This window comes from Diachasma alloeum, unplaced genomic scaffold, assembly GCF_001412515.2.
Source record: "Diachasma alloeum isolate Michigan unplaced genomic scaffold, Dall2.0 Dall_scaffold_01408, whole genome shotgun sequence".
In the NCBI taxonomy this organism is placed as follows: Eukaryota; Metazoa; Arthropoda; class Insecta; order Hymenoptera; family Braconidae; genus Diachasma; species Diachasma alloeum.
This window is the reverse complement of record NW_021681506.1, coordinates 42,077-68,079: the sequence shown is the minus strand read 5'-3', so window position 1 is coordinate 68,079 and position 26,003 is coordinate 42,077. Positions and strand designations below refer to the sequence as shown.

At 34.9% G+C, this 26,003-nt stretch overlaps 2 protein-coding genes across 6 annotated transcripts in view; one reads left to right on the top strand and one right to left on the bottom strand.

The window, feature by feature from the left end:
* LOC107046462 (serine/threonine-protein kinase tousled-like 2) overlaps nucleotides 1-17,485 on the top strand; it is a gene marked incomplete at its 5' end in the record, with an annotated part of 32,945 nt that extends 15,460 nt beyond the window's left edge. The window contains 11 exon segments of one of the 3 annotated variants that reach the window (XM_015269078.2): nucleotides 4,857-4,947; nucleotides 5,744-5,997; nucleotides 7,593-7,637; nucleotides 8,242-8,409; nucleotides 10,083-10,175; nucleotides 10,372-11,277; nucleotides 11,805-11,916; nucleotides 12,014-12,152; nucleotides 12,471-12,582; nucleotides 12,707-12,814; nucleotides 15,034-17,485. In XM_015269078.2, coding sequence (XP_015124564.1) covers nucleotides 4,857-4,947; nucleotides 5,744-5,997; nucleotides 7,593-7,637; nucleotides 8,242-8,409; nucleotides 10,083-10,175; nucleotides 10,372-11,277; nucleotides 11,805-11,916; nucleotides 12,014-12,152; nucleotides 12,471-12,582; nucleotides 12,707-12,814; nucleotides 15,034-15,273 — 2,268 coding nt within the window. 3 annotated transcript variants of the gene reach the window in all.
* A 377-nt stretch (nucleotides 17,486-17,862) lies between these two features.
* Nucleotides 17,863-26,003, bottom strand: part of LOC107046461 (DNA topoisomerase 2) — an 8,891-nt gene continuing 750 nt past the window's right edge. For 2 of the 3 annotated variants that reach the window (XM_015269073.1, XM_015269075.1), the window contains 4 exons: nucleotides 22,611-25,307; nucleotides 20,781-21,363; nucleotides 20,682-20,690; nucleotides 17,863-20,268 (listed from right to left, as the gene is read on the bottom strand). In XM_015269073.1, the coding sequence (XP_015124559.1) occupies nucleotides 18,994-20,268; nucleotides 20,682-20,690; nucleotides 20,781-21,363; nucleotides 22,611-25,307 (4,564 nt within the window). In that variant the 3' untranslated portion in view covers nucleotides 17,863-18,993. The remainder of the gene's footprint in view (nucleotides 20,269-20,681; nucleotides 20,691-20,780; nucleotides 21,364-22,610; nucleotides 25,308-26,003) is intronic. The other variant, XM_015269074.1, reaches the window with a different exon arrangement.

Here is a 26,003-nt window from a genome sequence, read left to right as displayed (position 1 = left end):
TCGTCAATATGATTGGCGATGGTGAGGGTTTTGACCTGGGTGAGTTCACATGGAATACCCCATATAAACATTTGCATACGACATGTGTAAATTTTCTTGTAGTTAGTCAATATAGTTGGCAAAAGCATTTTTTTTCTCAGTGAACATCCGTTCGTGATTATTTGTCAAAAATCATATTTGTCACTTTATGGACTATACTATTTTCCAAATAACCCATGAAGCATCTTCTGTAAAAGTGGAAAATTGAGTTTTCTATTAGTCAATGATTGTCATCATTATCATCATATATGCTTATTATATTTGATAATGTGATTTATCATTGTGAAAATATTTCCGAAAGGAAGAGGAGGAGAAATTTATCAAGGCCAAAAGACCTGTCTTGCGAGAAATGTTATGAATTGCAGTGAAGATCTCCTAGATTCAGAGATATTTACGGAACAATGCGTCCGAGATTTTCGAACTTATTCTTATGTCATTACGTTTGGCTATTAGGTTTTAAATCACTCCAAAAACACAAACCAAATATCCACTTCTCTTCCTTGTGAAAAATTTCATATATTTTCACTAATTTCTGAGATATTCTTTTCCGAAATCCGAAAATCGATTTTTTTCCATGGTTGCGGAAAGTTCTATAATTTTTCAGACAGCCCGAGAACATATGAAACGGACATTGTTGATGATTGAGAGGAATTAATTGCGGTAGCTTCGGTCTAATAAAATAAACTAACCCGCCGTCCTTCAGACAGATTTTTCTAGGATTTATTTTCAATCGATAATTCACCAACTGGAAGACTCGGAAAATAAAAATAGAGGTTAATATGAAAAAATATTTCGAATCCAATGGCCAAGGAAAAATCTGGGGTACCAAGGTAAATAATGCCGATATTTAAAACTTTGAGCCAGATATTTTAGACCTGAATAATCAACTCGGGTTGATTGAAATGTTCATCACCATGAAAGCGATAACCCTCAGATTTGAAAAAAAAAAAAAAAAAAAATTTAAGCTTCCGTTTTTGATTGAACACGCTTAAGGATGAAAATTTCTCATCTACTTTGCGAAATTTCACACGTGCTAATTTTCCGCCCCAAAAATTTTGTTTTCTGTTACGTATGTTTTGCCATTTTCAGCAATCTTATTGTTTCATGTTCAAGGAAAATTCTATATTTTTTTTGGCTGATAGCAGAACATATGAAACTAACTTCTTTGATGTTGAAAAAAAATTAATTGCATTAGTCTTCTCAGAAATAAATAAACAAATTCTTCCTTATACACGGGCTCTTGTGGGATTTATGTTGAAATTTATAATTCACCTACTATAAGACTTTAAAAATAAAAATAGACGGTAATGTGCAAAACTATACTGAATCGAATGGCCAGAATAAAATTTAGGGTACCCGCGCAAAAAGAGGAAATATTTGAAAGATTCTATCCCATATAAGCCCATGTTAGCGCATGCGTTTGGTGCATTTTGTCCACTCCATTTATAAATAATATAAACGTGGGTTGATGGATTGAAATTTTCATCAAGAAAATCATCACGCATCAAGAAAGGGAATAACTTCATCTCTCAGTTGAAAAAAAATCAATTTTTTTTTTTGAATACTTGCGATTTTGGATAACACTATCCTTAACATGACATTCTACTGAAATAATGTCCATTATCTATGAAAGGAAAGAAAAAAAATGATGACGCAGACAGTTCTCAATCTCTTGTCTACAACCAGTGTTACTATCTTTTACGGCCAGCTGATCGGCGTAGCCGGTATACTCGAGAGAGTGGGGGTAAATCGCGCGCGCGACTGGGCTAATGAGTGTGCGACCTATTGGCACGACGAGAGCGACGCGCCAGTACCACCAGCCACTGACACCACACACACCAAATCCCACCTCCACTCATATCTCGGCTTTTCCCTTCGGGTAGTGGCTCTCCATTATTTTTTCCTTCACTATTTTTTTTACACAAAAAACGGCAAGCGATACTGGTGGGGGAATACTGTGGCGTCATGTGACGTGTACGAGGTAGGAAGCCGACGGGGGAGGTGGTCGACTGGTTCAAGGGAGTTACGGATGGGATTGTCGAGAGAACGTTGCACCTAGTGGCATTGGCAAGGTCTAGACTACCGTCTCTCAACTGTCATACCAATTAAATAAACCGGGCAATTCTTCTTTTTGGTTTTTCATTGGAATTTTATGTTTATTTTCATTTATTTCAACACTTGAGATAATTCCAACGATTGTTGACACATGAATAAAAAAAAACTCAATTTCTTTTTTTCTGAGCTTTTCACTAATTGAAACACTGAGATTTTACGAAATGACGAAATTTTCACTTGAAGTCGTTGGGGAGAATTTCTTTCTGTTAATTCGCGGAATGAAGAGAAATGTTGAATTAAACTTTGGAGAATTTTCACTGGCTCAAATTCGTTTCTTAAAATTACAAGCGGCAACATTTTTCAACTTTCTTTTTCCATTTTTTCTTGATTTGCAAAATAAAGTGACATTGCAAAAAAAATGAAACTTTCATATTCGTCATCAGAAGTTAGAAATACTTGTGAAGTGAAATAGAAATTAACAAGTGTTTTTGTAGAAAAAAAAAAAAAGAGAGAGAGAGAGAGAGAGAGAGAGAGAGAGAGAGAGAGAGAGAACATTACTTACTGAGAGCAAAATCTCGACTCCCTGAATGGTGCCGGCGTGAGTACAGTAGAACCTACCGGGATCCCCACCAAGTGACTCAAAGGCGCACTCTCGTGCTTCACGCTAATACCACCGCGCGTTTTCAGGTTTTCACGTCGGTTGTTCTGTATCAAGAGCTCGTCGGGGTGTCCCCGACGACACGGTAAAACGTACTACCAGTGCCGTATGATATTTATGCACTGTCCACATTTCTCCTCTTAATTTTTCGAATTCATTGCAATCTTAAAGAAAAAAAACAACAAAAAATATATTAGTTCAACTCAAAAATTGAATTCTGCCCCATTTTTCTCAATTCTGCATATTTTTTCATCCATTTTTCCATTAGATTTACGGAAGTGATACCTGCTAGCCACGACTTCAACTTCTGTCGTCGTATTTCCGCGCAAGACTCAACTTCATTCGTGAAAAAAACTATTTCCCTGATTGATTTACGCGAGTAAAAACCAATCAAAAATACACGGTCAAATAGGACGTTTTTAAAGGATATCTATTGTAAATTATTTCATCGAAAAAATGGTTCCAAATTCGTGTTGATACCTCCGATATCTCAACTATTTACCATTTCAAATCGCCAATCAAAACCCACGAAATCTCTACCATTCCTCTCCCCACCACCTTTAGTCCTCCACCATTTTGTGGTGTTTGTGATCCGAGCCTAACAAACAAGTCAAGATTAAATAGAAAAATCTCTGGCATTGTTCACCCTCCTCCCTTCGGCCTTTAAATAAAAAATTTTAATTCGCAAATCGGTCGATGCTCTTTGACCCCACTATTTCCCCTCTAAAAATTCATTTCCCCTGAAAAAAATTCAACAATTGAAATAGTTCAGACAAATCCAAAAATGACAGATCAATATTGTGAGCAATTTTATTTTGTCGAGTGAAAACAAATTTCAAATTTCGTGCGAATTTAACATGTTGACTCGGTTCGTACCCCCTCCATGATACCACCTTCTCTTCTCCCCTCACCTGACTCCATCTTCGTCGTTGCCACCATCTTTCTCAAGGGTTCACAAATACCTCCATGTAACACATACATTGGTCAAGCATTTTTGCACTTCCACCATTGAATTTTAGTCCGAAAACCCCCCGAAAAAGTATCGGAATCCTTAAAATTGAATGAATACATTACCTTTAAAGTTATCAACCTGGAGGTGAAATTAGTGAGTGATGTGTGCCGGTCTACTGTGACGAGGACGCCGGCACCTGGATGACGATCTCAACGTCAGACTGGTACACCAGAATTTATTTATTACCCTTGAGAAATAAAAACCTCCATAGTTACATGAGCAAATCCTTCGAATGGAAAAGTGTAACCTCAAATTTCCCATTCAAAATAATTAATAATGTAACATTTTCAAGTGTCTCTCAACTCAATTGAAGGTGAAAAAAAATAAACTGATGGAAATCATGGAAATTCGATCGGGAGAAATGAGAAAAAGTGATGGAAGTGAATTTTCATTAATCCTTTCTGGATTTTCATTGGATTATGAGGACTTTGGTGGTTTCTGGGTGGCTCATGGGACCCCGTGGGGTTATTCCGCTGGATTTAGGCAGAGCGAGGGCCCAAGTGAGTCACATTGATCCACAGAAGTACCTGAGATTATTCATAAATTTGTAGTTACCTAAGAAAATAAATTTGCGAGTTTATTGGAGTTGTCATCGGGTTAATCGTGTGGTGTGTCTTGTTGAATCCTTTTCGTCAATCAGAATTAACTGTCTGAAGCCACGTAAGAACATGAAAAATATAAAGAAATATGGGGAAAAGGTCTGGATTATATTTTTTCGTGTTCGAGTACAGTTAAAATATTAAAGTCGATCTTTTTTTTTGTGGAAATTATTCAATTCTTCATTTTTACTTGCGTTTGAACAATTGTGAAGGACAGGTTAGTGTTTCTGAATGTTTTACGGCCGTAATTCAATATTGAACAAATTATTTCAACAATGAAAATTCAAGAGAAATTCGTCCAAGGAATGATAAAACGGATAATGATTTATTGAGAGGATTTTCTTTGCAAATCATTATTTCAGCTGGAGAATCGATTTTTTACAATAGTTTCCTAAAATGATTCGCCATAACGGTCTATCATTTCAATATAACACTACAGCTTTACATTTTGGAAATTATTAATCATTGTGTAAATTTGGTTCTTTTTATTCAGATGTCTGCTGGTTCACAAATTCAGATGGCACCCCAATCAACCGTGAACTCTGGTCAGTCGGTTCATAGTCAAGACTCGAATATGAGTACTGGTAAGTGACCAAGAAGAAATGATAGAGGTGAATTTGATTGACCAATAGTAGGGTAAACAGGTTTGGAAGGGGGTTAGTTTCTGGACAATTTCTACTTCCATTGAACATTCAGTAAATAATAAAATGAAAATTGTACTGATTATTTCATTTTTCAATAATATTACTCCTCTATAATCATGTGATCAATCATTTTTTCTATTGATCGACGTTTAATAAAAAAATAAAAATATGGAACAGTCGTCCAGAAATTAGGGGTTTCGGTTGCATTCAACTATTTCTTAATTTAATTATTCTTTTTTTTTTTTTCACTTCAAATCATTTTTTTCTGCTAACTGAAAAATTCTTGAAGGTGTGGAAGCCATCATATTCCCATTTAGGTGATTCTTTTATTTTAGACCCTACCACGAAACTCAAATTTCCCTTAACCGTCCAGTAATTCCCTTAACCGGCCTGTTTGCCCTAGGTTTAGAGAAAAATAATGTCAATAGATTTAATTTACAGGGATTTTATAGAGTAAAGAAAAGCCCTTCGACTTTTGCCCCGAACCTCCTAAATGCTGAGATATTTCCAAAATTATTTGTCACAGAGTAAGGAAAGAAGATCAAAATTGCATATCGATTACGAGAGTGTCAAGAGATATTTTCGTAGTTCGTAAAATCCTCTGGCAGGAAAGATCTCCTGACAAACTTTTCTTAACTTTCTCCTACTCGAGACATTTGCAGAATATTCTGCGAAATTCTGAAACTAGAAGAAATCATGGAATGTTTTGGTTAATTATTTTTCTTTGTTGTTTCAGGCTCGTCGCACAGCGACAAGGAGGTGGATCCAAACACACCTGAAAAGGTACCACGAAGCACGGGAGAGAGGAAGAGAAAACGCAAAGTTGATGACGGTGGTGGCGGTGGTTCTGGTGGTCCAGTTAGTTCTAAAGGTGCACGTTCTGTACCAGCATTGGATAAAAAAATCAACGAGTATTTTCCAAAACATCATCTAGGCAGTAGTCCAATTAGGCATGGAGGCGCTAAAAGTCCATCGCCGCAATATCCTATGGTAATTTTTATTATCTTATTAATAATTCAATCAATGTTAAACCGAGATAGATTAACCTGTGGGGAGGATACTATGAATTTTTTAATCAAAACGAAAATGTAACTCGGCGCCGTTAAATAGAATTCACTGGACAGTCTCTTTTCGATTTGATAATTTTATGCTTCTGTGGGGATAAGTTCAATAAACAATAACTTTTCCCATATTAATTCTTATTTTTCGGACACATGGACTGGATTGAAAATATTGAAAAAAAAATTTCAATTCAATTACCTCTAATTACGAAAGCTTATAGTACTCTTTCAGCCAATTTCCATGCTTATCATTATATATGGATATCCAAGTACTTGGGCTATTTTTTCACCAATGAAATGCTTTTCTACATTTGTAGTCGAACGACAGAGCTTTCATTTGAGTCCCATTTGGCCCTAAGTTTCCGGACATTTTACACTGATTTTATTATTTAAACTTTACAGGTCTGAATTTGAATCTCGATATTGAACCGTTAGAAAACATTTTAAAAATCTGAAAAAAAATAGGAAGTTCTCTCTTGGGGGCAATTTCAATTATTTATTTATAAAAGCCGATGTTAAAAAAATGATAATTCTGTGCAAAATGTAATTGGAATGACGTTGAATATTCATGATTTTTTCAAATTTTTCTCACGCAATTTTATTGACGCATTTGATGATGGAAAATGGTTAAATCTATAGTGCGGTCTGTACCAAACTGTAAAAGATACTTGGACATCTCTAATGACTCAGAAAATGTCATTATTTTGTAAGCATTTCATGGATTCTTTTTAAATTTTGCGAAAATTTAAGAAACTTCAGAAGAAACGCAAAAACGTTATATTTGTCAGAAATCTAAAAACAAATCTTGAAAATTAGCGGAAAGGGGGTAATACATCGTAAACTTCAATTGCGAATTTTGGTGGAAATGAGGAAATCCTCATACCGACCTTTTTTGTAGAAAACATTGAGAGGTACAAAATATGTAGCCGTGAAAATTTCGATCTGTTGCTTGGATTCTCAAATATTTTATCAAAACAGATTTGTAAAGTAAAGTGGGCTTGAGATTGAATGTAATTTTTATTGGCAAACGGTTGTGAGATGAATGGAAGACTTTGGAGAATATATCAAGAGATTTTTTATTGTTGATGAGATGTACAAGAACGAACGTCTTAGTGATTTCTCGTAGTAGTACCAAATCATCACCGAGGTAATCATTACTGAGATTATCTTTCAAATTTTCAGTGTTATGAGAGTTTAGAAAGTTTTACCATTTCTCCCTTCATCACGTTAACGTTTTTGTGTTTAAAAATTGAAGTTGAATGAATTATGGAGAGGAATGGGATTCTGTACTGTGCAATATTTGGAATGGATTTCGATTCAGTCCGATATTTCAGATCTGATTTTTCAACCACTGATTTTTTTTTTCATTCAAACATCAAAGCTGACGAATGCTTAGATGTAATAGTGTTTGGCAAAAGTTTGATCGAATTAGGCCTGTATTCTATTATGAAAAAAATTTGTTTGAACGAAAATAATATTTTGTCATGACATAAAATTCTTTTGAATCATGAATTTGATTTCCAGAAGTGCTCAAGGTGGTCCAGTTTGTTTGAAAAAGAGAGGTTGAAGGTCAGGAAATAAGAAAAATGATGATTTCAAGTTGAGAAACATTTTCTCTCAGTTCAACACTTCCCAATGTTTTTTCCATTTCTATTTTTTTTTAGAAAATGAACCATTGAAAGTAATTCCCAAATCATATTGACTTCGATATAATTTTTTTTAAAATTTGACTATTTTGTGTCTTCAATCTTATTAATTAAAACTCGTTTCAAATAAAAATGAATGAAATTTAATTGAGAGGAAATCGAATTCATAATGTGCAACAAAAATGAAATTCTGTGAATTTTTATTTTGCTGAGGAAAGTCAATTGATTGTTATGGAAATAATATTTCTCATTCCCTTAGATCTGTGATTAGAGTAGTAAGATGTGACGAATAAGAAAATTACATATGAATTAATTCACAGACATGACAGATCGTTGTTGAAATTGATCAAATTCTCGACAGGATAGGTCTTGTGAAATTTCTCTCTAAACTTTTTTCTAAAGCTAGATTTCAACATAAAAAAATAATTCAATCATCTTGAATCATAATTTTATTCTTCAAATAACAAAGTAAAAATATATATAGATAAATTGTTCAAAACATCAATAATATTTCTTAAACACTTTAGTATCCACCATCGGCTCAACCACTAGTATCATCCCAATCGACAACGCCAAATGCCTCAGGCGCTGAATTTTCATCCCTGATGCAGCCACCACGACCTCAAATACAGCCCCCACCTCCACCATCAGCTACAACACAACCTGCAGGCTCAATGGTTAGCAAGCAGGTTCAGGTAAGGCCCACGAACCTACCTAGGACAAGCCAGGTCAGGCAGGCGAAGACAAACACCCCAAATGTAAGCACCGTCAACAAAATTCTCAAACCCTATTAATTTTTCTTTTTGTTTTCAGTTAAGTTTTTTTAATATTGTTATTTTACTGTTTCTTACACCAAGCAAGCACTGTCATTCGTTGTTTCAGTTAGATTGTTGTAATAGAGTAGAATGAATACCAAAGAAGAGTCTATCTGAATTGCTTTTTGTAATGTCGTTCTGTAAAAATTGATGGGTTTGGGTGTTTTCTACTAGTATATTGATTTTTCTCTAGTTCTCATTAACAATTAATGACAGACGAAAATTCTGTTGGTGTTTCTTTGGATTCTATAATCCTGAAATTTTGAACTAATAATATATTATAAATATTAATATATTACAGCATAATTTCTGAATATTAATGCGATAGATATTCAGTGAAACATCTTTGGGGTTAGTGGGCTCGGTCCGGGCATACTTTAGCACCGCCATAATGTTTTCTTGGCAGAATAACCAAGAACATACGATAAATGACACTTGATGTCTAATACATCCAATACATTTACACATCTTATGAAAACACATGGATTTATTTACGAACCATGATCTTAAACAATGAGGTAATTCTTGATTGAGACATTTAATGTATCCATCAAATTACACTGCACATAATTTACGAACACATGTCCAATTACACATTCTGTAAATGCAACAGGAACGCTATAGGTGGGTCATATCAAGGTTTCAGGGGGGCTACATGAGGGTCAAGAAGAGTCATGGGGGGTATATGAATGTCATAGTGGTCATACGGAAATTATATGGGGATTGGAAGGCTCATGGGAGTCAAGAGGCGTTATAGAGAGGTCATAGGAGTTAATTAGTTAGAATTTTAATCACAGTCCGAATTGCACATGTCCGAATTACACACATTAGAATCACACACCTCTGAATTAGACACGTTGGATTGACACATGACGAACTGCACATGTGTCAATCAGAACAACACAATGCGGAATTTGAAGTACACATTGTATTTTCCGTGAAATTGCATTTACAGAATGTGTACAGTCTAGATCGGTGGATATATTAAATGTGTCAATCAAGATGCATAAAATATGCCTACAGAATTACTTAATTGTTTAAGTTGATGATTTGTAAAACAATGTGTTTTCATAAGATGTGAAATGCATGGCATGTGTTAGACATCAAGTGTCATTCATCGTGTGTTCTTGGTTATTTAGCCAAAAAAACATTGTGGCGGTGTTAAAGTATGCCCTCGGTTCGATAGTTTAAAAGATATTTACAGAGTATTCAGCTAAACTCTTTTGAACATGTCTCGTGTCCATCACTTCGCTGTAATTTTTTTGGTTTTTCAAAATTTTTGGGATGGTGAACATTCTTGGGAAAATTGTTCTCGCCTTCCAGACTATTCGCTTATTTTGATGAATGCATGATTATTATTATTATTATTATTAATGTTATTGTTATTTCTACTTTATTTACTATTTCTCATTGAACCCATTCGAATTGCGGTGCTCAAGGTATTTTTTTTATATAGAGAACCGATATTTAATGTAGTAGACTATGACAAAAATAATTTCATCCAAATTCTCAAGGAACTTGTTTAATCTATAACAAATCTTGTCTGTTTTTAGACGGAACTCACTTGTCAGAGGATACAGGAATTTGAGTCTCAGGCATCGTCAGATTTAGAACTACGTAATAATAAAATTGACGAATTAAATAGAGTAAGTGTCTCATTGGAGCTCGACAATAATTTCAATACTGATAAGTTGGTTAAGATTCCTCGACAGGCTTCTTTCTCCAGAAAATTAAAATTTTAATAGAAATACTCCTTACACTTCTTTCTAAACTTACTGTTTCCCTTGGAAGTTATTCACACGATAATCTCCACAAATTATTATTCATAATTTTTCATTATAGACAACCGAAGAATTAAGGCATCAAATGGCGAATCAACAGAAAATTCTAGAACAGCACAAATCTCATATAAATAAATGTATAGACGTTGTAAAGAAACTTCTTAAAGAGAAATCAAATATCGAGAAGAAAGAGGCTAGGCAAAGATGTATGCAAAATAGACTGAGACTTGGACAATTTGTAACCCAACGTGTTGGTGCTACGTTTCAAGAAAATTGGACGGATGGTTATGCATTTCAAGAATTAGCACGTAGACAGGAGGAAATATCGACTGAACGTGAGGAGATTGACAGGCAAAAAAAATTATTATTAAAAAAGAGGCCATCAAATAGTGAAACTGGTCGTAAACGTAGTCAACCACAGCCATCACTGCATAATGGTACTGAAGCAACATTTTTGAAGCCCGATGCTGTGCCTGGTTCGTACACATGGCAAGAATATTACGAGGCAGATGAAATACTCAAATTACGTCAGAGTGCATTGAAGAAGGAGGACGCTGATTTGCAACTTGAGATGGAAAAATTGGAGAGAGAACGAAATTTACACATTAGGGAATTAAAAAGAATACACAATGAGGACCAATCACGTTTCAATTCACATCCAGTACTGAATGAACGTTACCTATTACTTATGTTATTAGGAAAAGGTGGTTTTAGTGAGGTACATAAAGCATTTGATCTCAAGGAACAGCGCTATGTTGCGTGTAAGGTACATCAATTAAATAAAGACTGGAAAGAGGATAAGAAAGCCAATTATATTAAACATGCATTGAGGGAGTATAATATACACAAAGCACTCGATCATCCGAGAGTTGTCAAGCTCTATGATGTTTTTGAGATTGATGCCAATTCATTTTGTACAGTTTTGGAATACTGTGATGGTCATGATCTTGACTTTTATCTCAAACAGGTAATTTATACTTTTATTAGGAAGGTAGATGAGGTGTCAAAATCACTTTATGAGGTCATTTTTTAGCAGTATTTTCCTCAACTTAAGAACAGATCGCCAATTGTCCTTTCTGTAGAGACGTTTTCACATCACGAACTTTGCTTTGCAGAAAATGTCTCCTTTAGATTCAAAGATATTTATCGAAAGCTGACCTCGAAGTGTAGTTGACTCATCATGTTTTATCACTTCGATACTGGTTTGATGATAGCACTACTGTATATTAAGGATGAGAAAGTTGGAATTCAACTTCTTATTTATTATTTGGTTTTTAGATATTTCATTTTGAAATATCCAGGAGTGTAACCAGCTTTGCTTTTATACCTTTCAATTTTCTTTTGAGAGGAGATTCTGAAATTATTTTTAACTGTTGAATATTGTCTTGACAACACCGTGGTCTCTGAGTATTTTCTCTTGAACGGGCTTTACTACTGATTTTTATGAATTTCCAATTCAATCACTAATGGATTATTCATTCATTTGTTTTTCAGCATAAAATGATTCCTGAGAGAGAGGCAAGATCAATTGTTATGCAAGTTGTCTCAGCGTTGAAGTACCTTAACGAAATAAAACCACCTGTCATACATTATGACCTTAAACCAGGTAAATAAATTGACTAAACATTTTTCAATAGTTTTATGCTTGGCATGGCCAGTATCGATTGTTTCATGAATTAATTTTATTTTTTTGTTCTGAATAGGTAACATCCTGTTGACTGAGGGGAATGTTTGTGGGGAGATTAAGATAACAGATTTTGGTTTGAGCAAAGTCATGGACGAGGAGAACTACAATCCTGATCATGGAATGGACTTGACATCGCAGGGAGCTGGAACGTACTGGTTTGTATTTTAAATCATAATATCAATGCAATCAAATTGGTTGGAATTTCCTATCATAAAGTGGTCATGATATCATATTGATTATTTGACAATCATCTCTAGAACAAGCAGGTTTACAGAGGAATGTTTGAAAGCACTTAATTTATGATCAGTGTTAAAATATATTTGACAGAAAATAACATTATGCGCAAAATTTATTCGTTCCAAAGATACTCTAAAAATAACCTGTATATTTTTTTCCAACTGATATTCTTCCTCTAGTTTACTACTGATTTGTTGTTCTTGACTTGAAGAATATTAGTTTTTTTTTTGTTGCAGGTATTTACCACCAGAGTGTTTTGTAGTTGGGAAAAACCCACCTAAAATATCGTCAAAGGTTGATGTATGGAGTGTAGGAGTTATTTTCTATCAGTGCCTCTATGGTAAAAAGGTAATGATTGTAAATCATTTGACTTATAATTATGCTGATGGGAAGTAAGCAATTGAAATTTTTGCTTCCCTCCAATAAGAATTCAATTATCAAATGTTTTATTCAATTTTACAATCCTTTACAGCCATTCGGCCATAATCAGTCGCAAGCGACTATATTGGAAGAGAATACCATATTGAAAGCAACTGAGGTACAGTTTGCGAATAAACCGACAGTTAGCAACGAAGCTAAGGTAATTATATTTAATTACATAACAATAGAAGAATTTATATTTACTATCTTGGACTTCTCTTTTTAAGAGTTTCCTTTTAAATTTCTATTAACTGATTGAAACATTTGATGAAGTTCTTTTGAATTCATTTAAGGCCCGGGTGGATTATCGTTCGAACGTGATCTTAGTTGTTTTTATTTATTTTGATAATCTGAAATGATCTCCAATTGCTATTCAGTTTTACATAGCCCTGGAGTCTCCATTAGGAGACTCCTTATCAAAATAAGGCCCGGGTGGATTATCGTTCGAACGTGATCTTAGTTGTTTTTATTTATTTTGATAATCTGAAATGATCTCCAATTGCTATTCAGTTTTACATAGCCCTGGAGTCTCCATTAGGAGACTCCTTATCAAAATAAGGCCCGGGTGGATTATCGTTCGAACGTGATCTTAGTTGTTTTTATTTATTTTGATAATCTGAAATGATCTCCAATTGCTATTCAGTTTTACATAGCCCTGGAGTCTCCATTAGGAGACTCCTTATCAAAATAAGGCCCGGGTGGATTATCGTTCGAACGTGATCTTAGTTGTTTTTATTTATTTTGATAATCTGAAATGATCTCCAATTGCTATTCAGTTTTGCATAGCCCTGGAGTCTCCTAATGGAGACTCCAGGGCTATGTAAAACTGAATAGCAATTGGAGACCGTTAAGTCGTCATTTGTCACAGTAGTCAATGGCTGTCAGATCGTTAGTTACCATGATAAATTATCCATTCACTATTTCCTCTCTATCGGATTTATTTCTTAATCTTTATTGAAAACGCTCTCTAAAAATGTTCAGTTTTTTTCCTACTTTTTTTGATTGTACAATCATAATTTTTCGGGACTCCTGCGTGATGTAAAATCCAATGGAAATTGCGACATATTTTACATTATGAAGATGGAAAAACAATCGAAATAGCGTTCGAACGATGATCCATCTGGGCCTTAATTGAAGAATTCATTTTACGAATGAAAATCCATTTCTGTGGGAACAAAATAAGTTTGGAAAAATTATTCGACCAAAGGGTAAAGAATATGAGATAAGTTGAAGAAACTCCATAGAGAGCTTTCTAGAGTTCATATGGCAGATTCTCTCAAATATCGTTCTGGTTTTCGGGGTCAAATTTTCGATTGGGCTACAAGTTTTACCCTTTGGTGTACATATTCAGGAGACCTTTGTCCTAAATTTTTAGCCTCGTAACTCTGTTAATAGTGGAGAAACCTTTTTTCTATTTCCTTTTCAATTAAATCTGACGGCCACAGTTTCAATGTTACAAAAAAATTTTACATAGATTTTTTTTAGGAATAATCCTGCATTGTCCGAAAAAATGTCAATTTTTTCCTTTCATCAGTCCTTGACCCTTAAAATCGATTTTTTCTTCAAAATTATGCGTAAATTTATTGTTTCACCGCTTCGAATTGAAAATAAATTTCTTCCTTCGAAAGAGCATATTTTTCACGCATTCATCTAAAATTTTAAATTGGAACTGCTGATGAAAAACTGAGTAATTTCATGATAACCAACAACTATTTAAGGTTTCCTTTCCAACGAAAGCACGGTTATGTGTAACGGTTAGAAAATTAATAAAGACAATTATGCAAAATTACTTTTCGACTGTTTACTAATAATTTTATACTGTTGTCGAACATTAAATCCTTGGAATTTCAAGGAAATTGTCGATTTTTGCACTCATCTAGTGGAATTGCTCAACATGTATCACAAGTTCTAATTTTGAAATTCTCGGTGAATGCGTGAAAAAATATGTTCTTTCGAAGGAAAACTTTATTTTCAATTCGATGTGATGGAATAATGAATTTACGCATAATTTTGAGGAAAAAGTCGATTTTAAGGGAAATTCAGGATTGTTCCTAAAAAAAATCTATGAAAGATTTTTTTGCAAAATTGAAACTGTAGCCGTCAGATTCAATTGAATAGCAAATAGAAAAAAACTTCCATCTGAGGTTTCTCCATTATTAATAGAGTTACGAGACTAAAAAGTTAGAACAAATCTCTCCTCAATATATATACAACAAAGGGTAAAACTCGCAGCCCAATCCAAAATTTGACGCCAATGACCAGGACGATATTTGGAAGAATCTGCCATATATTTTTTCACAATGTTCTCTACATGGATTTCTTCCAACTCCTCTTTCCCTCAATGTAAGAATGACTGACGATATATTACTATTTTTACAGAGTTTTATACGAAGTTGTCTGGCATACAGAAAAGAAGAGAGAATCGATGTACTGACATTAGCAAGACATGAATACCTCCAGCCACCAGTGCCAAAGCACGGACGTCAAGCAAATAGCCAACAGCAGCAACAAGCCCAGCAGCAGCAACAACAACAAATACAGCAGCAGCAGCAACAACAGCAACAGACCTCATTTACAACTGGAATGTTCAGTGGCATGAATGCATCGAGCAGCTCGTAGTAAAAAACATGAAATAATGTACAATTCGTTTTTGGTTTTTTCATTTTCTATTACAAAAAAGCCTGCAAGAAGCTGAAGACACTGGAGTAATCGACAAGTACTGCTTGAAAAACATTTGGAGATGCCCAAATGAATTGGGACATGTTTTTTTTGTTCAGTAGGTTAAAAATAAATGGGACAGAGTGAAAAATAAAGTGAGGGACTTTTCATCGATAATTAAATTAAATTTTAAAGAAACGAGAAGAAGATTTAAAAAAATAAAAATGCCAAATCTGTATGAGAGGACACTCAAACTGCACACCATTTATGCATCAATTAAAAGAGGAGAAAAAAACAAAACTAAGTAATTAAACAAAATAAAAACAGTGAAATAATGAAAAAATAAAATAAATAAAAATTAAAAATACAGTGAATGTAAGAAATTAATAATTAATCCAAGTGTAAATACAAGTAAAATGATGGATAAAGGAAAAAAATTATTCAGACATCACTGTTACAAACACAGACATTCACCCTGCCACAATAATCACCGGTAAAAGAAAATTCATGAATTAAACAATTTAATTTCATCCCTCTCGATGAAGGAGGAATTACTAACAAAATTACTATCAATGACGACATAGAATTTCATTGATTAAAATAATCAGTGCATTTTTGTGGAATCAAAAATAAGAGCATAATAGTAGGAATGATAAAATAACTGATTCTTTTTATTTCAGTTATGAGAGAGAGGAAATTATACACGCAAAATATCACGAACGAAAAATCATTAATACAGTTATTCTGGAGTGAAGCGGTAAAACGTAGTTTAGTCAAATTTGGTATCTTTGTTCCTTCAAGGAATGAGGGATTTTAGGGGAAAGTATCAAGAAATTTTTTTGTGGACGAAGAAATTCCTTACAAAACATTCCTTACATTTTTTCCTGAAATACCTCATTATCAGATTAATCTGACATTAACCGAAGTGGGAGAAATTGATATTTAACGTTTTATCGTTTTACTGTTGAATTCAAACAACACAACAATAAGAAATGTTGTGTCCGTAAAAATGACAAGAATATTAAATTGTGTTATTGTTCCTTGTATCGAACAGTGAGCTGATTCGAAAGAAAAAACAAAACTAGTGCTTGAATGAGAATTAAAAAATGTAAATGAAGTGAGAAATGAGGAAAAATTGAATAATGTAAGGATTTGAGAAATGATGAAAAAATTGAGATAAACATGTGATAAGTTTTTGTGAATTAAACAAAGCAAGAAAAAAAATATTAAAAAACGTTTCATGCAAGTGAAAAATATATTTTTTTTTCATTTTATCATTTTGAGTCGGTTTTTCTACACTTCTTTTCGTGGAAAAAATTGGAATGATTGGGATGGTGTGAGTGAAAACAACAAATAAATATTCAAAATTTCAAAAGTAAATGTCCTTTTTACGCAATTTTCGGTTCATATTTTTGGTGGATTAAGAATTACAAAACATAGTGAAAAAGAAAATTAATGAAGCATTAACAAGTAATTAGACATTTTTCTTTTGTCATTTCAGTTATTTCCTATGTGATGATTCATGTGTTGTCTAGTGTGTGGTATGAGAATAATGGCATATTTGCAATGAAGAAAACAAATCGAACAATTGTTACAATCTAGCATGCGTGTATATATCATACGAAAAAACTAAAAACCGAAGGAAATCAAAAAAATCGTTTTGAATTGATTTCTCACATATTGCATATCATTGTTCTCCCTTTTATTTTTAATTCCACAATTTTGATTGATTCCATATAACGAAAAAGAACTCCCTAATTAATTCGATTCGACAGTAAATTGGCAACAGTTATATCAAATTTTTAACTCTCAATTCTTGTAAATTGACACTCGTTTCGAATGTCAAATTGGATCTGTATAAAATTGTTTGACAATGGAAGAATTTTCAAAAAGTTAAATATTTCACTGCTGAATCGATTAATTACTCAAGTAATGAATTAATAACTAATTCATTTTTTTTCCTTCTTCTTCGGGACTTTGACATTTTTATTTGTATCGTCCAGGGATGAAAAATTGGAAAAATATGTCAATCTAAAAAGAATTTTTTTTTTTTAATAATCATTATAATTTTACAAACCTGAATCGATTAGTCGCTTTACTCAATTTGTTTTATATATGTATGTTATATAGATATTAATAATTATGAAAATAGAAGACTAAGTTATTTTATCAAGTGCCCTTTTGCTTTGTATTATAGTTAACGCGATTTGAAAAAAATGTCGATAACAAAAACGATGAAAATTCGCATTTTTTTCCCTGTTTTTTTTCACAAAAAAAACAACCAATATAAAATAAGTAAGTAAAACGCATTGGTCCATTCAATAGTCATTATTTCTTGATTAGTTGAATAATGGAGCAGCGTAGGTATTTCTTGATTTTTAATTGTTTTATAGTGTGGGCATGATTTATTTCTAAAAAAAGTGGAATCGTGAGAAAAGAGAATACAAATTCTGATCTGGTTTGCTTCGAAATCCTAATCCCCCTCCCTATTCCACGCAACTTTATTTAGGGAAAGAAGGAGAAAATTAAAAACCAGAGCAACAATTTTAATTCAGATTTTTTATTCAAACATTAATTCTTCAATTCAACATTCATACTCATTCGAACAAATTTTCATTATCTATCAGACCAATACCAGACACGGAGTTCAAAATGTTCAGGTGAGTGTCATTCATTACAAAGTTTTACAAATAATTATTATTTACGATTTCCGATTTTTGTTCTCGTAAGAAAATTATTATTATTATTATTATTTTGTAATTTCAGCTTTAGTTTGAAAACGAGAGGCATTAGCAGAAAATAGTAGAAGACTTGTGTAGCTGAGATGATTCCACTCAAAAATATTTCTTGACATGTACTGCTAAAATCATGCATTATCGAAATAAGTTAGGTTTCACCTCACCTCTGAATTTTCATTATTTTGTTGAAGTGAAATACATACACATAATGAGTAAATTAACAAAATTCGAAAGATCCAGCTACAATCTTATCTATCTGTATGATCCTTATCCTATTAATTTTCAATGTCTTGGAGTGAGTCTCGTTGTAATGACAATGTAAAAAGTACACAGGATTGCATGGAAATTGTCAGTTTTGTTAATTGAACGTTAGAGAATTAAAAATCATCGAATGACGTTCATGTGCAGTTTCGCTTCCACTCACTTCTAATTACTCTAATAAGTCATCTAGATTAATCATGTTTACTGTACAACTCGAAAAGACAAAAAAAATTCACATACAAAATCGTTGGGTTGAAAAGTCGTTTTACCAGGTGAATAAATCGGTCAAATTGCCAAGTGAAAAAACTTTCGAATTCTCATTTTTTGACTATCTAAAATTATCAACTGTGTTTTCTTATTTCAACTTCCCGAAAACTTGAGAAAAGTCCTTTTGACCGCAGAAAAATCTCTCTGACGATTGAATAGTTTCACTTCCCCGTGAATACTTATAAAACGTTGCAATTCACGTACACATCAATGAATTACTCCCTAATTACCACAAAGACTTATCAAAAGCTCGTGGGGACCATAAACTGTTGAATTAGTAGTGGAGTGGAAAGCTTAAATAGCTTTTTGACATTTTTTCCTCGATCCATTACTTTGCGAGATATTCGCAAAATAAACTGACCTTTCATTCTCCACCACTCCACTACAGAAGTAAACCTAACTAATTCTAAATCCCTTAATCTGAGTCATCCGAGTCCACGGCGTAGGAAACTGCTTTTCTAGCCCTTCCTCCAGCCTTTCTCGGTGGGGGAGAATCATCCACAATACTATCATCGAAGCTCTCACTCTTCCTCGCCTTCTTCTTCCCTCTTGCCTCATAAATGTCGTCATCACTCTCATCAGACGAGTTCACCTTCTTCATAGGCCTCTTCATTCCCTTAGGTCCCCCATTCTCTTTCTTTTTCCCCCCACCGCTTTTTGCCTTCTTTGCCGGAGGTTTGACAATGGGTGAATCATCACTAGAACTCATAACTTTATCTCCACTAGACTTGATAGGTGTATTTCCAACCAATGAATCAAAAAGCTCTTCAGAACTTGGTTTATGTGTTGGATTTTTCTTATCAAACTTGAAATCATCCTCAGAGTCACTATCATTACCTTTACCAGTTGAAAGTGATAAAGATGCTGCAGGAGCAGAAGAGGCAGCAGACGAAGGTTTTTTATCCTCATCATCACTCAGCAGTTCGACATCACTACTCTTCTCATCCTCACTATCCAAATTGTACTTCTTCTTAGCAGCAGCTGCTCGCCTTGGTGTTCTAGGTGGTGGAGGTGGTGATAAAGTGTCAAAATCAATGTCCGGATCACTCTCATCACTCTCGTCACTTCCTCTTGATTTTTTCTTCTTCTTTTTGTCAATTGGCTTGAAGGGCAGTGTTGTTTGCCTTCCACCTCCTTTTTTCTTCTTCTTATCAGTTTTATCTGGGCTTGTGCCTAGTCTATCCTCCAGGGACTTTGCGTTGGACTCCACTAGAGCGTCAAACTCGTCTTTCTCCTCTTTTATCGCCTCTTTCTCTTTCTTCCCTCGTGGAGCTTTCTTTATTCCGTCTTTCTTGTCCTTGGATACAATGTCTGCTTTCTCAATTCGTTTTTTGAGATCATTGTCGATTGTGGGAACAATACGACGAGAGTTGTCTACTTTGTAGAGTGGTTTAGCAGCAGTTTTCTTCACTCCTCCCATGGGTTTCTCCTCATCTTTACGTTCTTTAGCCTCAACTCGATCGAGCTCCACCATCAGAGCGTCTAGATCCTCTTTCCAGAGACCCGGCGGTGACTTTGCCTGCAGACGCTGCAGCTCACTAATTTTTATGTCTCGTTGTTTCAAAAGTTCATCTTTTCGCTCTTTCGTGAGCGACCACATCGTCATTCCCAACAGATAGTCGTAATTCTCTTTCTCGATGGCAGAGGCTGGCACCGGCTCATCCCCCTCTTGATTTTCAGCTACCTCTTCCTGAAGAAATGCATAAATTTTTTATCAGAATATTAGAAAATTCCTTGGAGCGGGATGGAGAAAAATCAAGAGGGTGCTGGGGGAAAAGGGATCAGTAGACTACACTTGAAGATCAGATTTTAGTGATTCGATACATTATTATTGGATCAATTTATTGTAAACGTGAATGAGGTGATGGAATGAAGAAATGAAGGCGTTATGAATTTTCAGAATTTGAAAAGTAATATTTATCGATGGTTTTATGATATTCATTATAGTCTATCCGAATTGTTTTAGCCAACACAATTTCCTCCAGAAAAGGTTTCTTAGATAAATTGTCTTGAGACCTTTTCGTTCAACTCATGTCCAATCAGTATTCCTCCAGTGGTTTCTATCTACAATCTATTAACTAGAATGAATTGCATTGAACTCACTTCTTGTTCCTTCAGTAGCGAGACATTTTAAAATTCACATTACCACGTATAAAATTCTAACGAGACAAATTAGGGACAAATAAAGGAAGTATAACTCACCAAGACTTCTACTCTATTCTGTGCCAATTTCCAAGCAACAATTGGATCAGAAGCATAATTCTTTCTGACGAGCTCAGTAATCATGTCCTTCTTCTTCTTATTCTCAATAATAAGGTCTCCATCGCACTTCTCCACGATGAATCGTGCTTGGTTGCTGAGTTTCGAGACCTCAGCCTTCAGAATTCCTTGGAGATATTCTTTTCTCCTGATGTAGGCATCCATTCGTACTTTATAAAAGCCCCTTAGAATTTGCAAGACTCCATCGTATTTCTGGAGACACTGGGCTTCATCGAAGGCGCACATTGAAGTGATTGATGTTGTCGTCTGAAGTTTGAAGGCTTTGTGGAGACCTTCTCTCTCGAGTTCTTGGAGTTTGTCTCGCGGTAGAGTCACGATAAATTTGACATCAACGTCTGTATGATATTCTTTGAAATCTGTGATCAATGCTGGTGCTTTGTCTGATCCATGGAGCATTGGCTCGAGAACTGTTTCTTTGTAAGTCTGCGTCCAACAACCAACGGGCAACTCTGTGATTTCTACTTTGTCGGGACCAATTATTGAGATTTCACCTGAGATTACATATCTGTGGTTGGACAAAGAAATAAGAGATGAGACCAATATAATATATTTTTGAATAATGCATCGTCTCAAGAAGCCATACTTCTGACCATAATGCTAAAGGCCTTTTTATTGCCCTTTGAATGACCTCAATTTCCTCGAAGGTTTTGTTAAATTGTGTTTTTAGGGAGAGTGGGGCAAAATGAAACAGTCGAAAAACGACTATTTGACGCAATTCAAGCAAAAAAATTTTTTTTATCAAGGCCCGGGTAGATTATCTTTGGAACGTTACCTCGATTGTTTTTCAATCTTCATAAACTAAAATATATCACAATTTCCATTGGATTTTACATCACGCAGGAGTCCCTAAAAATTATGATTGTACAATGAAAAGAAGTAGAAAAAAAATTGAACATTTTCAAAGAGCGTTTTTAAGAAATATTGAATGGATAATTTATCATGGTAACTAACGATCTCGCGTTTTACTTTTTTCAACTTTTTTTTTATTGTAACAATCATAATTTTTGGAGACTAGGATTCCGGAAAATTGAATAGTAATTGGAGATCATTTCAGATTACAAAAATAAAAAAAACAACCAAGATCGCGTTCGAAAAATAATCCACACAGGCCTTAAATATTTTTTTTATTAACTTTTGTGTATTCACTTTTTTTATTGTTGGGAGTACCTACCGATGATAATAATTATTTTCCATTCAGTAGAACGGAAAATTATTGAGAAGTTTTGACGGGAGATTTTGTCAATGGATTAATTGAAGAGGAAATGAAACATCCAAATCCAAAGTCCAGAGCAAGGCCCAGGAGGAGACCCAGAGAGGGAAAAAAGGAAATTGTGATGCTGAATTTCAATCGAATGAAAAATGAAAAGTGCAAGCTGCCTAATCTAATCAATTGAATTATAAGACAAATAGAAAATGATTATTCTCATCAGTATTCCCAATGATAAAAAAAGTTCATGAACAAAAGTTGATAAAGTGGATGTTGTTAGTTTGAGAAAACCAAAGTTGTTATTTATTTAAAACTCAAAAGTTCTGAATTCCAGAACCAAGACTTCCTTGAAATAAAAAAAAAGTTGTTTAATTTAAGAACAATTATACTACATTTTAATAAAAATCAATGTTTTTTCTTTGACTTGTACGAAAAATATTCCTAAAATGATTGAAAATGCGAAAATTTTTTGCTCGACAGAGTTGTGAATTCAAGAAATTCGTACTGAAAACCAGAAACGAATTTGATCGGCTTTCAAAGCTCACCTGTATTCTCCACAGCTCTCAATAGTCCCCTTGAAGTTCTTGTAATACGGGATCATAGGTTTCGGTTCTGCGCCGTCCATCATTCTGTACAAATTCTCAATAATCTCCCTGGGATTATAATTAGGAATTTTTGTCATCCAGCCAGTCCCAATACCATCAGCTCCATTAACTAATACCATTGGTATAATGGGAATATAGAAAACAGGCTCAATCTTCTGATGATCATCATACTCATGCTTGAGTAAAGCGTCATCATGTTTATGGAAGATGAATCTTGCTAGTGAACTGAGCCGAGTGTGAATGTACCTACCACTAGCAGAGTCTTTCCCCCCTTGCGCCCTGGTACCGAACTGACCGATGGGCATCAACAGATTGATGTTATTGCTGCCAACAAAGTTCTGAGCGAGATTGATGATAGTTGTCGTCAGTGACATCTCTCCATGATGGTAGGCAGAGTGTTCAGCAACAGAACCAGACAATTGTGCTACCTTCACTTCTTTTTTATCATTTCTTTTGAAGCAAGTGAAGAGCACCTTTCTCTGTCCAGGCTTGAACCCATCAATCATGCTAGGAATCGATCTGACATTATCATAATTACTGAAAAGCACCAACTCAACATTAATGAAGTCCGAGAAGGAAACAGCACGTGTGTCTTTCTGATACAGAAACCTCTCACCAAGTCCCACCTCCTTTCTTCTCTTCGTCTCGTCCATATGATTCGTCAGCCAATCTTTCCTCTGCTCTACACACTTCTTGCTGAAAGCCATTATGATATTCTGATCGTCCTGCTCTCCATCGTACCTGAACCTAATTCTGTGCCTTGCCATGTTTGCAAAATACTCTTTAGTTTCTTTAGCAGTAGAAGTACCCAAACCTTTGTAGTACTTTATGTAGTACGTGTGGAAATTTGCAGTCTCTTTTTTCCACTCTTCAAATTCGGGTAATGAGTAAAATGATAATACTTGGGAGCCCTTAGTTGCTTTTACAATTGGAGTAATGAATTCTTCTACAAAGTCGCGCCTAAGAAGTGAAGGCCAATTGTGATGAATGAAATTGATCAGGAGTCCCTTGATGTGAGAACCATCTTGATCCTGATCAGTCATGATCATGACTTTTCCATATCTCAACGTCTTCATATCATCGACAGTTTCGTACTTCTTCTTGTACTGGAGCCCCAGAATTTTGATCAAATTGTTAATCTCTGCATTTTCAAGGATCTGTTTATGGGTAGCTTCTCGAACATTGAGAATTTTACCCCTGAGTGGAAAGATTCCATACTTGTCTCGACCAATTGATCCCATTCCGGACACTGCCATAGACTTGGCAGAGTCTCCCTCAGTCAGAATCAGAGTGCAGCTCATTGACTTAGCAGTTCCAGCATCATTGGCATCTTCAAGCTTTGGAATTCCCTGTAACTTCCTTTGTTTAGACTTGGGTCCCAATTTCTGTAATTGAGAGTCTGCCTTGAACTTGGCCCATGACAAAACTGACTCTACAATTCCAATTTTCGTAACTGTACCCACGAATTTATCAGTGATTGGACACTTTGATCCAAACGATTTAGCTTGAAGTGTCATGTTTTCCTTAGTTTGAGAGTCAAATGTTGGGTTATTAATCAAGCAATTGATAAAGACCCAGAGATGGTTTTTTATCTGAAAAGGCTTAATAGTAATTCCCCCTTTGTTCTTTTTCTTCAAAGTCTCTAAGAGATTTTTAACAATTAAATCAGTCACGTGATCAACATGTCGTCCTCCTTTAGTCGTAGCAATTGAATTGACAAACGACATTTGCTGAAATCCTTTGTCAGAAAGTGTGACAGCAACTTCCCAGCGAGGACCACAGTTCTCGTAAGCAATTTTCAGAGGATTCCCAGTGTCATCTTCTTTTCCCTTGATATATAAGTCCACATAGTCCTTGAACGATTTGATTGGGATTTTTGTGCCATTTAAAAAAACTTTCACTCCTCGAGCAGATGCAGCAACGTCGTAAGCTCTTCTGGACATGAGAGCAACTATGTCATCGTCCAATTTATCCATTTTAAATTTCTTCAAGTCTGGGGAAAAGGTGACTTTGGTGAAGTCCTCACCAAAGAACTCTTTTATTCGTGGCTCTGAGGCCTTTCCCATGTTGTTACCCCAGGTTTGTTTCAAGGACTTCTTGAATTCATTTGAAGCGGTTTCGACGGTGAAACGATGTGAGAAGATGTTGCAGAGCTTCGCACCATAACCGTTACGACCTCCAGTGACTTTTTCTTCTTCATCGTCGTAGTTTGAAGAGGTGAGAAGATGTCCAAAGATCAGGGTGGGGACGTACATGTTCTCCTCTTTGTGAATGGCTACGGGAATGCCCTTTCCATTGTTCCAGACTGAAATCGTGTTGTTTTCGGCGTCAATGTCGATTTTTATTACGTTCATGTTGGCATCTCTCTGCTTGTTGTCAGCAGCGTTCACCAGGATCTCGTCGAATATTTTATAGAGACCTGGTACATACTTAATTTCACGTTGAACCATCGTGCCTTTCTCCTTGTCGAAGACCCACATTTGCTCTTGGACAAATTCAACTGAACCGATGTAGGTGTCGGGACGAAGGAGAATGTGTTCCAGTTGGGATTTCTTCTGGTAAATTCCCTCGATGGTTTTCTTCTTGGCGACATTGCCGCCTCCATTCTCAGTACTCATTTTCAAGGGGTTTGCAATTCTGCAAAAAGAGGATGAGTTTCGCGATTTTTAAACAATATCATTACGTTTAAATTGTCTCTAAAAGTGATAGCTTTGAGGTAAAAATTGAAATATATTTTTGCAGGAATGTTCTCGGCTTTTTATGAAACACCTGTTTTCCGGTTTGAACAATTTCTATTACTTTTGACATGCAATATTAAAACTCTAAACATGTGAAATTAACGAACAGGTGCTTGAAGTTGATACCATTCAATATTTTAATCATTGAACATCGATTGCTAAAGCTTTTTCGATTTTCGGAATTTGATTTTTCATGTCGTTTCTCGTCGAAAGGAAATAAAAGTTGGGCAACTTTAATCCCGTACAAGGATAGAATGTGAAGTTTTACACATTTCTACTGACCAAGTTAAAAAAAAGAAAAATCCAATGTACAAAACAAATCTGGGTAGAGAAAAGATTCACATTTTTTGAATCATTTATTCGGGAAATGTAACAACTTCTTTTTTTTGTGCTCTAACCAATAATGCTCCCCCACTTTTCTAGAATTCTGCTTACAATGTATTCTCTCTTTTGCAATCAAAATACTTTCAAAAATCAAATTCCGAAGTGTTTTTTTATGCACAAAAGCGTGTTGATCCTCAATGAATTGTTCAATTTCTCCCAGTCCTCTCCTGGTCATTCCAAGAAACTTCAATTTGTGGAGGATCCCCCCTCC